The 15,665-nt window shown below is 38.3% G+C and overlaps 1 protein-coding gene across 1 annotated transcript; it reads right to left on the bottom strand.

Annotated features, from left to right (window-relative positions):
• LOC147066905 (uncharacterized) lies at nucleotides 1–14,586 on the bottom strand. The gene is given in 4 exon segments (XM_085954523.1): nucleotides 1–6; nucleotides 2,449–3,129; nucleotides 3,349–3,556; nucleotides 14,402–14,586. Coding segments are annotated over 4 exon segments (1,080 nt in total).
• Nucleotides 14,587–15,665: the final 1,079 nt, after the last annotated feature.

Raw genomic sequence — 15,665 nt, 5'->3', positions numbered from 1 at the left:
CTAACTCTGGAAGTAAGAATTGACCATCATTAGTGGAAGTTAAATACAACATTATTATGACCCAGTGACGTCCCTGGATAAAGTTCCGCCCTTAAATAGACCAAGAATGCCTTTCCCTGTTATTTTTAGTGTCGAATTGTCTACAAATTTGTTAGGTACCTACTAATACAAAAACTACCTTACCCTATAAAAATCCATACAATTAATGGGTGAATTCCTCATCAGAAACCTTAAAATAGTTAGAAGCGAACATATACTAAAATAATTACAAGACAAAAAGAACTTTTAATATACCTACAACGTTTTTAAATTTTCTGTTGAATCATATAAACTTAAAATAAAAAAAAAAATTTTGTACTTGATAGAAATACTGAATAATGAAATGTCATTTCATATTGATTTCCATAGTAACGAACGTATATATTGTTTAATAATTTAGTTGGTAGGACCACCTAGCAACCAATAATGGTATCGAAAGAACTTTTCATACAAAACAGAATTAACTAACAATGAATTCAATCCTACTTAAAGATGGCTAAAATAAAAAGATGCAAATGCATTTAAAAGATGCATTAAAATTAAATTAAAATTAAAAATGTTCTGATATATTCTAAAAGTTTCAAATGTCTAGCTAGTCGATAAGTTAGTTAAAAATCGATTGCAAGATTTGTACCGGACAAATAAGAATACGACCTAAGAAAAACGTTGTAAAATAAGAAGTTATTCTAACTTCTCACCGTGTCCGGAAATGTGTACGTATGAAGTTCGCCGTATCACACTTCACCGTGAAATGCTGTATCGGAAATATATGGTCGTATATTAAAAACCGTCCAACCTCTTTGGGTCGTATAGTCCTGAGATAAAATTCATGTCTAAGTAAAACACGGTTCTTGCCGCTTTACAGGAAGCCAGCGGCAAACAAATTTTGAAAATAGCCGATGTACTAACTAGGTTATTTGTTAGGTTAGGTTAGGGTAGGTTAGGTTAAGATAGGTTAAGTTAGGTTAGGTTTTCATCCTTGAACTTTTCCAAAATCGGCTATGAAAATTGAATTAATGTTCATATGGTATGGCCCCCACAAGGGGGGGGGGGGGGGGTGGCTTGCCAGGTCGACCAGTTTAGTGAGATAAATACACACCACAAATTCTGTAATAATTTTTTGTGTGTTTCCCGACTAATAAAAATGACAATTTATCAAATATGGCGAAGGGTCGCATGTTACATAGATATTACAAAATGGGGTCGCCCTGTCGGAACCCTGGAGTTTCACGGAATCCCATTTGGGGAACAGTCCTGTAGAACATTACAACACTGTCCTTAAGTTTAGCGATATTTGGGGGGGGGGGCAAACATCGTGGCCTGGGATGTGGGGGCCATGGTATACGGTCATTTCTTTCCGATAGAAAGCTTACGGTGAACTGTGCTACGGTGAATTGTTTTACGCAGCGCGAATCCGGTGTGAATAATATAATTAATAGTCTACGCAGACTTATAAAAAAATGTGTTTCAATTTTGTTTCTATAACATCGAATTAACCCAATGTGCAATGTCTCTGGAAATATGCGATGGCAAAACACAGTGGCGGCTCGACAACTTTGTAGGTGGTGGGGTTTAGCCATTGATTATTAAATACATAGGTAGGTACCTACATACTTTCTCATATTATACATTATGTACAAATCCACTTATAATGATATGATTTTATTCATGAGGAAATGAGTAATTTTACAGAATAAATCATATGATTATTTGAGTGAAATTTATTATAGATATCATTTTGAACAACGACATACATCGAGCGTTTTTACTCACCTAGGGGTCATTTGATTCGCTCGTATACTAGGTATAATGCTTCCACATAATTTATGTGGTAAAATTTGGATTCACAGTAAAATTCTGAAGAAAATGTGATGATAATATTATAATTAAACGATAAACCAAGAGTAAATAATGATTCTATTTTATCATTTTTTTCACTTTATTAAAATGCCTCTTGGGTGTCAGGTTACTTGGCTATTGCAAAAGGAAAACGCGACAAGAAAATGGTTGCAGCTTTGGTTGCAGTGCTGAACATGGTTCTAAATTTTATTGAGAATAAGACAATTATTGGTACATTTACAAAAATATTTTATTATTGAAGTTTGACCAAATTAATTATAGATAGGTAGGTACTAAAGTATTTACATTGTATGTATCCATATGTCATAATACCTCGCTTGTACAATATTGAGTTGTAGGCACACAACTTTTTGATGTATGTATGTATATTATATAATTTTCGAAATAGTAATAATAATAGATAATTAGGTATAGACAGATATTCTTGGTAACAATATGTTCGTTTGTCTGTATTCAATGTAAGCAATATAACTATCATTAAATATAACTGATTAGGGATAGTATTGGTAATATACAGGTACAGATGGGCAAGCAGGGCATTGTACTGACGGGCATGGTGGACAGGCTGGCGGTGGTGGTGGTGGTGGCGGCGGCGGCGGTGGTGGTGGCGGCGGCGGCGGTGGTGGTGGCGGCGGTGGTGGTGGTGGCGGTGGTGGAGGTGGTGGTGGTGGAGGTGGAGGTGGTGGTGGAGGTGGTGGTGGAGGTGGTGGTGGAGGTGGTGGTGGAGGTGGTGGTGGAGGTGGTGGTGGCGGTGGTGGAGGTGGTGGTGGTGGCGGCGGCGGTGGTGGCGGTGGCGGTGGTGGAGGTGGTGGAGGTGGCGGTGGTGGAGGTGGTGGAGGTGGTGGAGGTGGCGGTGGAGGTGGTGGAGGTGGAGGTGGTGGAGGTGGAGGTGGTGGAGGTGGTGGAGGAGGTGGCGGTGGAGGTGGTGGAGGTGGTGGTGGTGGAGGTGGTGGAGGAGGTGGTGGTGGTGGAGGAGGTGGTGGTGGAGGAGGTGGTGGAGGAGGTGGAGGTGGTGGCGGTGGAGGAGGTGGTGACGTTCCATCATTAGGCGGAGTGCATGGCGGCGGTGGTGGAGGAGGAGGTGGTGGAGGAGGTGGTGGAGGAGGTGGTGGAGGAGGTGGTGGAGGAGGTGGTGGAGGAGGTGGTGGAGGAGGTGGTGGTGGAGGAGGTGGTGGCGGTGGAGGAGGTGGAGGAGGTGGAGGTGGTGGCGGTGGAGGAGGTGGTGACGTTTCATCATTAGGCGGAATGCATGGCGGCGGTGGTGGAGGAGGAGGTGGTGGAGGAGGAGGTGGTGGAGGAGGCGGTGGCTGTACATCATTGTATGGTGATGGTGGTGGCGGTGGTGGAGGTGGTGGAGGTGGTGGAGGTGGTGGAGGTGGTGGAGGTGGTGGAGGTGGTGGAGGTGGTGGTGGAGGTGGTGGTGGTGGCGGAAGTAAATTATCGTTTGGCGGTGGTGATGGTGGAGGAGGGGGTGGTGGTGGAGGAGGTGGTGGAGGAGGAGGTGGTGGAGGAGGAGGTGGTGGAGGAGGAGGAGGTGGTGGAGGAGGAGGAGGTGGTGGGGAAATAGGTGGTGGGGTAGGAGGTGGTGGCGGTGGTGGTGGTGGAAGGGGAGGAGGAGAAGGTGGTAGACATGGTGGACAGAACGGGGGTCGAGGAACTCCAATTAAACCAGGATTGTTGTAACAGTAGTTGTATGGTGCCCACTCGGCTTGGTTTGGTCCAGGAACTTGCACCCAGGCTGCGAACACTCCCTGAAATAAAATAACATTCAGATATAATTATTATTCTTCACACTCACATCTGTAACATTGTATTTTTTTCAGAAATACCAGGACCACAATATAGGCACCAGAGAACAGTCAAAATTGTTTTTAACCAGTGGGTTTTCATAAATCTCTAAATATAAATAATTAAAAAAAAATACCCACCTGGACCACGAAGGTCAGAAAGAAAATTCTTAATATGGGAGACATGCTCGCTAAATGGAAGCAAGCAAGCTTCTGTCATTTCTTGACCATCTATCAGCTTTTATATATTTCGATTTGTTCCAAAATACTTATGAATTTCAAAATTCGCGCTATTTTATGCAACGACATACATGCTTGTCTGAAACGCTAGCTTGTGCATTTTTTATTCAAACAAATACAAACAGTAAATTGCACGAAAATATTTCCTAGAAAAAAATGTATAGATATTTGTATAAAATGTATAGCTACACAAATTATTGATTACGATATTACTGCTTAGGCTTAGATCTACACCTTCTCTAAACCCAATGTCTATGAGTTTTCACCATGGACCATTTCATTAAAAAACTACTTCCTCTTTTCAAAGAATATGCCAGATTTCGATAATAAATACCATATCTATGCTTTGTCAATTAATTAATTATTTTAAATAGAGCATTTCCCAATGATTCGAAGATCTATTGATTGAATTTTCCAAAGAGATCCACAATGCCCTCGGAAAATATATAATGTTGGAAAATCGCATTAGGTATGTATTAAGAAATAATATAATTAGGATAACAGAGGCCGAGATTTATTAGCATATTATGGGAGTCAGTAACGTCTCGTGGGGGTAGGCAGGGTGTGCCTTGCTTATGGGCGGCGATGAAGGAATGAATAGATTGGCGGTTTTCTATAAAGCTCCATTAGAAATCCTGACAACACAGATATTGTTGTATTATAATTAACCAGTGGCGATTTTTTTGACGGATATGACACAATCGATTGATCGTCAAAAGATTTTTTAATGGGACCTCGAAACAGGCCAAGCCAGTCATACACACGTATTTGTTCTTTCCTGATATTAAATGGCGATTGGAGATAACTCCTGATTGACTCCTGACCACTACACTAGCCAGTTTTTGACAGGTCATGGTGGGTCCGACCGGCATGTCCATGCGGCGGAGAAAAACAGGATGCAAACCATATCCTCTGGGAATGTCCGAGAACGTGCTCCGAGAAGGAAGAGATATCTAAGTCGGTCCAACCAGCTGTTGGGCCCATCGGGCCGTCCGACTTAGTCGCCACAAAGGCCAATTATCTTGCATTTAAAAAAAATGCGGCGTCTTACCGAGGGCGTGAAGATCTCTTCACATAAATTTTGCTGTCCGTATGGATTAGCTTCATTTTTTGTTATAAGTATATATTTAAATTCATTTTCTTTTTTGTTGGTTCCCTGTGCCTTTTCTCTCCCCGGCAGTTTAGAGTAAAATCAGTAAACTCAGTAAACTCAGTCAAAGCTCACCAAGACTTGGGTATCTGCTCCAGAGACATTACCAGTCGTAAACAACTGTACAGATGCTTCACATCAAACGTAGTACCTCGTGATACGCTCGATTAAGACCGAGTGTGTGCGGGGCGGGTTTGGTTTGGAGGACGTGTTTGTGTTATTAAATTATACAAACGATTATGTAAAAAAATGTGTATTCCTCAAAAATTGAGTAAGTATAATAAAAGCATAATAAAATCCCCTAAAAGTAACATCGAAGTTGCCTATAAAATAACCATTTACGAAATCATAAAATGTGCAATGTAAGTAGGTACCTTTATTAAGACATTATTAAATGTATAATATCAATTTTCAAAGCGATTCGATTATAAATCGGGATCATCATTAATAATTGTTTGTTCTCCCAAGGCGCAGATGTGATCTGTCATTTTCAATATCAATTGAGAAGACAATGACTGTGTTCAACCAAATCGCTTTTGATATTATATACACTAGCATAAAGATATTTTAAATGGACGTTATTTAATGAATTCTTAAGATACCTACTTACATTGCACTTTTTTATGATTTCCTAAGTGGTTATATTTTTATGATTGTTACATACTGCAGTCTGCAATTTAGAAGAGATCTTTATTTATACGAGGTATAACTGAGAACTCTGCCATTCTGGGCAGTGTTGACCTCTTCGTCCTTGATAACTATCTTAGTAATAGAAAGCATCAGTTGTTTATTCTGCTAAGGTGCAGAACCAACCTGCCACTTGTAACGGCAATTGGAAGGACGATTACTATGTTCAACCAAATCACTTCGGATATTGACATATTCCACCTGCGTGAGGATGAGTATAGGTGGCAATTGCTTTATGAATTCTTAAAATAAGGTCTGCTTAGCTCATTTGGTGTACTTCCTTGTATCTAATTTATATATATATATAATTTTTTGGTATTTCCACTTTTCTACTATTTAATAACTTTTATAATATAATACTGTTTTAATAATATTTCTTTTATTTCTAAATGTCATGTTGTGACCATTTTAAATTAATAATTTGTAATGTTCACTATATTTAATAAAAAAAAAATATGGTAATCATGGAGCCAGCGAACTCTCACTTCGCCCTGTGTGATTCCTAACATGTTACATCATACTTTGGAGAATATTATGAAATTATTTGGTTACAATAACTCAATTAGCTAGTTATTGACATTACCCTGAGATTCGATAGTTTTAGCACGAAACAAGAAATAATTGAACGGGCGCCGAGTGAGAGAAAGCACTGCAATATTATGCGAGATATAAGTACGGTCAACATAGTAGTATGCCTACATTTTCGCATGTCCCCTGCTTTACTTTTAAGGTTTGAGGGACACCGACGATTTATTCTAACGCGAATCGATTCCACTCGCCAGAAAATTTTAAAAGGGGGCCTCGAAACAGTTCAAACATTCATAGAATTATTAAAATATATCAAAATCTTAAAAATATAATATCGACAGCTTAAAAAAATCCCAACAACTAATATCAAAGTGGTCCATAACATAACCACTCAAACTGATACATAGGTACTTGTACATATAAAATAAACCACTTATAGAGTATACATTTTATAACTTTACTTTTTACTACACTGATACGCCTCTTTGCCTGATTAGGTACATCGCATAGAATTAGTTCAAATGATATTCACTTGTATTCATATATTATGTACCTAGTAATAAATAAATACATAGATAATAGGTATATGTAAAAAATATATTTTATATTATATTAATATATTATATTATAAATATTATATTTATATTAATATATTACATCGTTTTCATCCTAGAGCTGGAGTGCAAAGTTATGAAACATATACTCTACAATTATATGTATCCATTATCATCTTCGATAATATTTTATTAGTTTAAAGGTGTTTTTCTATGAAATATATAATTTATAATGTCTTAGGTCCCAGGTTTTAATCTTGGGCTTGGCAAATAGACATTATTTTTCAATGTGTGTTTAGAGTCATGGTATGGACCTAATAGATTGGGCAAGTGGCTAACATCCATTTCTCGTTTAAAACAATATCTGTTAATATGAACCTCTAATCTGTGGAGTCCCATCATAATATGATCTTCTTAGGATCGGAAATGGTAAAAAAAAATTTAACCACTCGGGTTTTTATTTTTTATTATAATTTTTTATATTGGATGGCCTTAAAATCGTACGTCCTCGGTACGTCGAACATCTACGTCCCTTAGGCCGCCACAGTTGAGAGAATTGCTTTGAACTAATCAAGAGAGAAGAGAGTACAAAATTAAGACACATCCACTCATGATATTGGGTTAGACCAGTGGTCGGCAAACCGCAGCTCTCTGGCCCCTTGAATGCGGCTCTTCCACAAATTCCCTCTGCCCTATTTAGCATGGCTACAAAGAAGAAGCAAAGAAATCGGAAGATGAAAACCGCGAATTTAAAGTTGAATGGACCGAGACTTTCGCGTTTATTCAAAACTTAAATGGCCTACCGACCTGTATTATCTGTCGGGAAAAATTGGCGCATTACAAGAGGTCAAATTTGGAGAGACACTTTACAACTAAACACGCCCTGTCACGTCATTTAGCACTAAATATCATGTCGGTGATGCAAGGAATAAAGCAGTTGAGGAACTTTAGATGAGTCAAGAAAAATCAATTTCTGTATTTAATTACTGAATACAATTCCAACAATGTTAATATTGCATGTTTTGTGGTTAGTACAGAGATTTCTAAGAGAGGAAATCAAGAATAAATTGAGAAGTCGTCTTATTGATGAGAACCTAGACTCGTGCTTAAAATTACAAACATCCACATACAAACCTGACTTACCCAAACTTTTCCGTGTCAGTCATTGTCGTGATTTAATTATATGGATGCCTTAATTATAATTTAATTTTTATCAATAAATGAGATCATTATTAAGTATGATATCAAGTTTTATTCAGTGTACCTATAGTTTGATTATAACTATAGTGTATTAAGTTAATAAACAGTGTAAGTACCTATATCTTATATAATTTCGGTTTAAGAAATTGGCTCTCAAAAGAAATCTCGATCGTTGTACTGTTGATATTTGGCTCTTTTGACTAATGAGTTTGCCGACCACTGGGTTAGACACTCGGAGAAGACGAGAAAAATATCCATCCAAATGGACATATCAAAATATCAAGAGTGTCATAGGTTTTACATTGACGAAAGCTGTGCGTGCCATTGAATGTCGTGGAGGATGGAGCAAAACCGTGAAGAAGGTTGTCAGACGGCCGAATAATCTGATCATGATCACGATCCTCAGTCATTAAGTCCCAACGAAGAAGAACAAAAAATACTGATTGCTGCTTTTTACGGAGGGATGATCATGATACAATAATTGATGGTCGAGCGGCTAGGCGTATAGATATTGTTTTTTAAATTGTTTTTGGAGTCTAATGGTCTGAACTGTCAAAACTGTCTATCTCGGTCTAAAATTTATCACAGCCAAGAGAGGTGTTGTTAAAACATAGTGCTTACTGTAACAATTCCCGACCATGTCCGATCCTAATAGGATCATATGGGCCTCCACAGAGTAGAGGTTTGTATTGATAGATTTTGTTTTTATGAGAAATGGATGTCAGCCACTTGCTCAACCTATTAGGTCCATACCCTGACTCACACACAAATTGAAAAACAATATGTGTACTTGCCAGACCCAGGATTCGAACCTGAGACCCACGGCGTGATAGTCCAACGCTTATGCCGCGCGGCCACCGTGGGCGTAACTGTAACAATTAATTATAACTAAATTATTGTAATTGTTACAATAAGTGTTAATAATTCGATACTTTCGTACCATATTTAGCTGCCGTAGCGGACCGAAAGCAGCATTGTGTATAGAATAGACCTGCTGATAGGTTTAGCAAGTGGTTACCATCCAATTCTCGTAAAAAAAAAAATTATCTACTAATACAAACCTTCACTCTATAGAGCTCCATATTATGATCTTCTTAGGATCGTACAAGGTCAAAAAAAAAAATTGTACCCACTAGGGTTTTCATTTTTTTCGGCCTCAAAAATCGTACGTCCTCAGTATGTCAGACCTCTGCGTCCCTAGACCCACCACAGTTGAGAGAATTGGTTTCAACTACTAATCAAGAGAGAAGTGAGTAAACATTTAAAACACATCCACATTGTGTAGGTCCATATGCTGAGTCTGAGTAGGAAAGATGTCGTATCTTTTGATAGCTTAATAATAAATTTTGAAAATACCATAATAAATGCTTGTTGTATTAGTAGGTAGGTAAATAATATGTCTATAGTATAAGTGCACGTGAATTACTGTCAGCATTTTTGCAATATTTTTAGTAATTAGGTATGGACCTACTTATTGCAAAAAAATATTTGTCAGCAAAATTTCTCTGATGAAAAATAATTAATAATAAAATTATTGAGTCATTTAAAGTGCAATTCCTTTCCTGAAAATAATGTTAATGTTTTTTTTGTATATATAATATATACTTACGTCTATTAATAATGCAGGCGCGTACACAGATTTTTTTTTTGAGGGGGTCCATTTTGAAAAATTATCCATAATATTATTTTATTGATTTTTAAAGAAAATGTAACAGGTGGCACTGCCATTTATTCCGTCTCGGTTCAACCGTGAAATACTGCATTTTTCAGGTACATTCTGTATACTCAGACACTCCGAACGTTGAGTTTAGATATAAACAACTAGCCCGCAGGTATAAATAAGGGTGTTCACCTAAGAGTTATTGCGAGCTGTCTCATCCGCAAGTTATCAAATGCGTGTGCTATAATTATTAGGATCGTTTGTGTCCGTTTGTGTCGACCACGCTGTCTTATTTTTTTTAGACTATATACAGTGTTTAGTTTTTAGTTTTTATCTTAGTCTTCCAGTGGCCACAGGCTTTGCGTGTCGTAGAATGCCAACTCGTTCAGAAGGCGACATCCAGGTCACCATCCTCAATCTTCAAGTCCTGAAAGTCCCAACGAAGAAGAAGAAACTGATTGTTGCTTTTTACGGAGGGAGGATTATGATACATTAATTGTAATTGCACCCGCGATGGCCGAGCGGCTTAAGCGCCTGACTATAGCGTCGTGGGTCCCAGGTTCGAATCCCAAGCAAGTACACATATTGTTTTTCAATTTGCGTATGAGTCAGAGTATGAACCTAATAGGTTGAGCAAGTGGCTGACATCCATTTCTCGTAAAAACAAAAAAAATCTGTTAATACAAACCTCCACTCTGTCGAGGCCCATATGATTTTATTAGGATCGGACATAGTAAAATGGCTATAGAGTGCGGAAAGTACACAGCTAGCCGGTACCACTGACGCGTTAATACTTACCGCACCTTGTTGTTGCCACCGTGGACCCCTGCACTCTCACAAGTACATTCCACATCTCCTGATACTTCGCATTTTGAATCTAGAGATGGACACGTCTTGGTCTACGCCTATAACCACTGGCGTGATATGGGTCCTAACTATTAAGACAATGGCCCTCATATGGGGGAGGCTGACAGGGCTCTAGCCTGGGGACCCGGGCGAGTCAACAAGCTTAGTGAGATAAACATCATGAATTTCCTCCGATAGTAAACAAACGTACATTACACTTTAGGTATGACTTTTTAAAATATATGATTGATATGTTATTACAATATGTAGAATTTTATTTTTGTACATACATAATTCTGAAAACACTCATGAGAAAATATAGCCAATAGAAAAAAATCTTTTTCGAAAAAAGTAAGACACCCGGCTGGAATCAGACCAGCGTCTTTTGGGTTTCGCGCCCTGTAGCATTACCACTATGCTACGACTGCCATGCCTAATTGCGACAAATTTTAACTATTGGCCTTATTAAATACCTGCTCATAAGCGATCTCTAAATTGAGTTACGGTAGGCAATCGATTTTATATTTTTCTGTAGCAACTTACTTGAACTTACCTACTAATAATTTTAAAAATTGTGCCACTGTTCTAAACTAAAGAAATTTATTGCCGACCTTTCTGTAGGGACGAAGAATTTAGTCTTGTATTTATTACAGGTCTTGATCCAATATCGTAGGGATTTGGCTTTACGAACGCGATGAGTTCTCCATTGATGAAAAACTTTGGAAGAATTAGTATAAATTTCAACTTCGTTATTATAACGTGTTTTCAAACCTTATTATTTGTGCCATGCCCCACTTCAACGCTTCAAAAATCTATATGCCCCCCTATCAAAATGTTATAGTTACCTAACAAATTCTGAAAAAACAATATTTGCTTCAAATAAAAAATACACATAGGCAATACTGTTTTTAATTTAACTTTCGTAAGTAAATTATGTTACATGTACAACTCGGAAGAAAATTAGTGCGGTCCACAGAACAGATTAATAAATAGAATTCCGATAGGTTATATTCAATACACTACATTTTGATGCAGGGTTTTAAATATGTGAGTGTCTTATGAAAATGTAACACGCATTATGCACGTGCAATGGTGTGTGTAATACATCAATATTAAATGAACGTCAATGCATAAACCGAGAGCAGTTGTCAGTATTCGACGTATGACGTATTCTTGACACGTGTTTAAGTTTATCCCGGGTTCTTCCTTACTCGAGATCGGTTGCTTGCTACTCCTTACCCGTTAGGTATTTTAGTTCCAATTACTTCTGAGTTCCCTGGTGCGATCCTTGTGCTATGCTTCGTCTTCAAATGAGTTTCAAGACGGCCTTTTTGCCCCTCAAAACATTCAAATTGCCCCCCGGTGGGGCGTAGTTAAAATCTTCGACGTTTCAATGTTTTTTAGCCAAGGAAGTATGGAAGGAAGATTTCGCGATACAAATCTTTCTGCAAACCAGTTTTATCAGATATAATTTATAGAATTTCTCACCCATAAAGACCCAATCGTTAAACCACATTTTTACTATTCATGGAAATTCATAATTTGGTTAGCTTAGGCTTTTCATCAGAATCAAGAAAATTTAATGACCCATGACCCTCCCCCCAGGTTGGATTTGTAACCCGTGCCTTAGGTACGTTTGATGCCATGATACCGATCCTAATAAGACCATATGGGCCTCCACAGAGTGAAGGTTTGTATTAACAGAGTTTTTGTTTTTTTACGAGAAATGGATGTCAGCCACTTGCTCTACTTATTAGGTCCATACTCATACACAAATTGAAAAACAATATGTGTACTCGCCAGACCCATGATTCGAACCTGGGACCTACGACGTTATAGGGCAGGCCGACGCTTAAGCCGCGCGGCCATCGTAGTCAACGTAGTCAGCAATAAATTATACGATGTATAATTTATCAGTTAAAACGGTTAAGTATACTGAAATCATTCTACAATGGCACTCAAGAATATAGTCAACTTCGAGTGACTCGAAAGTTTATTGGTATTGTTTGGTGCAACTTGAAAACAACTCCAATACAACTGCGAATCACTGTTGCAGTACCCATGGCACTCTAGAATTATTCCGGTATAACACTAACGAAAAATTTAAAGAAATGAACGACGCTTATAGGAAAATATAATCATATTTCTAACGTTTTTCTTTCATCGACAATGACCGATGATCATATTATTTGGATTTACAATTATTACCCCAACATTATGTGATCTACTTAAAATCTCCGGGTACCTGACGTATAATAAATAATATTGGTTTACTTAGGTAACGTTAATATTGTCCAATATTTTGAAAAAAATTCAAACAGTCATCAAAACAATGAGAATAATGCGGAAAAAATCAAAATAAACAATATAAATAGTTTCATTTCACAACAAATAAACAAACATAGAAAACAAAACGTTTTGTTTCAATAAATTTAAGCAGTTTTTTTATACATGTACATACCTACATATCGTAATCACATTATATTTTACAGTTGTTTTAGATGCAAATATACGTACCTAAGTAGTAGCTATAAATGTTAGACGCTTTTCAAAAGAAGCATCAGACTCCTAGGGCGTCTTGAAGTAACATTGCCTGATAATGTTTTAAATTCAAGAATAATTCTGAAAAATATTCATAAGACAATGGGTCGTATCCTCGAGATATTTGTCGTTGCGTTGGCTGTGCAGGTAAGATTGTGATCATTCAGAATATCTTAATACACGTGTGAACTTGAATACATAGTCGAACCGATAACATAACATTGTTTTGTTACTGGTTGGATTTTATTGTGTTTAAATAGGTATATGATTATAATTAATTATATTATCGCATAGTAAAATAATATTACTGTTTACACTTGAATAATTTCATGATGCTATGAAATAAGGTAAATACAGAAAAGTGATTTTTTTTTTACATATTATATTTTATTCTATCGGAAAAACTGCTTTTGGAAAACAATCATGCAAAATATTTTAAAAAAACCAGAAAATGATCGATGTCAATTTTCAATTATTATCAAAATTACATAATTTTCCCCAAAAAACTAACTAAAAAGTAATGGTACACTCTCGTAATGCTGGTTCGTTCAATTAATATGCTAATTACCTATAGCTATACTTTGAGATAAAAGTTTTGGGTGCAGTTCTACCTAACCTAACCTAACCCAAATTAACAAATAATCCAGTATATCGGGTATTTTCAAAATGTGTTTTCCGCTGTGTTCCTCATAACCGATCTGTACCAAGTTTTGTTTTTAAGTATATTCTAATTAGCGTCCCCATTATGAATTGGACAGAACGTCGGTCGCTAGAGGCGCGGATTGCCGGTTCGAATCCCGCCTTTGAACATAACTCACATGTTGTCTTATTCATTGTATGATGCAAGATCCTTCTTATCTTAGATAACAATCATTTCTCGTCTCACTCGTCAGGGGTACATAATAATATGATGCTCTGTCTTCGAACAGTAATGGATAAATTATCTTTATCTGAATATTTAACATGAACAAACGTGTGTTGATGTCAGATTTAATTAAGAAATTAAATAGTATGATATTATGGTAATTGTAGAATTTTATTAATGAATTACTGTCGGGAAAAAACACATTTAAAACTTAAACACATGTGTGATTAATGATTATATATATAATATATATACTATATACATAGTATGAAACTCTTTAGGTAAAAAACAGATCTACTTATTGATGAAGGTAATAATAGCTGTGTTCTAGAATCTAGATCACTGTACCAAATGTAGGTGCCTACTTTCCGTTCAGTACTAGGGATAATAAATGAATTATGTTTTATTGCAGGGCGCCTATTCCGCGTGGATACCTTGTGGCACCTGTTCGCCGTATCCTTGGCAGTGGGTCGCTGACCCTGTTGCAGTGGTACCCCCACCTCCACCGCCGACTCCTGTTGTTGCGCAACCACCAGCTCCTTGTCCCAGCTCTCAAACACCGCAGCCTCCTCCATCACCGCCCCCAGCCCCGTGTAGTCTGCCGCTTTCACCTCCGCCACCACCGCCATCCCCTCCACCTCCACTTCCGTGCCCTTACTCACAATCCGCAAAACCTTCACAGCCTCCCCCTTCAATACCACCACCACAATATGTAGTACCTCCCCCGCCAACATGCGGTTGCATTTCTAAGCCTCCATGTGCATCTTCACCACCACCTCCTCCACCTCCTCCACCTCCTCCACCTCCACCACCTCCACCACCTCCACCCTCTTCACCACCACCATGTTCCCAACCATCACCGCCACCCCCTCCATCTCCGCCATGTTCCCAACCTCCAACGTCACCTAGCAGTGCTTCACTCCCACTTCCACCTCCATGTGGATGTCGATCACCCTCTCCACTCCCTCCACCACCTCCACCACCTCCACCCCCTCCACCGCCTCCACCTCCCCCACCACCTCCACCTTCATGTGGATGTCGAACACCCCCTCCACCCCCGCCACCACCTCCACCTCCACCTTCATGTGGATGTCAACCACCCCCTCCACCACCCCCACCTCCACCACCACCACCACCACCTCCACCTCCACCACCACCACCTCCACCACCACCACCACCACCTCCTCCACCATGTGCCCAGCCCACTCCATCTCTTCCCTATGGAAAATCTCCTCAGCCGCCCCCTCCCCTTCTACCGCCATCTGCATGTACATGTCGTCTGTGTCAACCACAACTTTATTGATTTTGAAATTTGATGATTGTCGCAGATTTTATACCTACGATAAAGTCATGGTTACATTGTTACATTATTATAATATCTTCTGTTATAAATAATACTTACGTATATTAAATTTAAATATTAAACTGACTTCTTTTATTATTGTACAAATTGACACATTTAATATACCTACTAGTAGTTGTACCCAGAGGATTGTTACATAAAAAAGATCCATCTCAGCTATATTTATGGGATTTGGATTTGGATATGAATTTTATTTTATCTTCAATATTATACTGAACATAAAATATTATATTTAAAAATGTTAGGTGTTAGTAAACTTTCTTATATAGCCAGAGCAGGGTAGAAGCGTAGCGCTACGGCCGCTACGGGCTACGCCGCGTAGCACGTGTATGTCGCAAGAGTTTT

The sequence above is a fragment of the Rhyacophila brunnea genome, unplaced genomic scaffold (assembly GCF_057557595.1).
Source record: "Rhyacophila brunnea isolate RB1 unplaced genomic scaffold, BYU_Rbru_1.0 scaffold_4, whole genome shotgun sequence".
NCBI classification, from domain to species: domain Eukaryota; kingdom Metazoa; phylum Arthropoda; class Insecta; order Trichoptera; family Rhyacophilidae; genus Rhyacophila; species Rhyacophila brunnea.
This window is presented reverse-complemented; position numbering and strand designations above follow the sequence as displayed.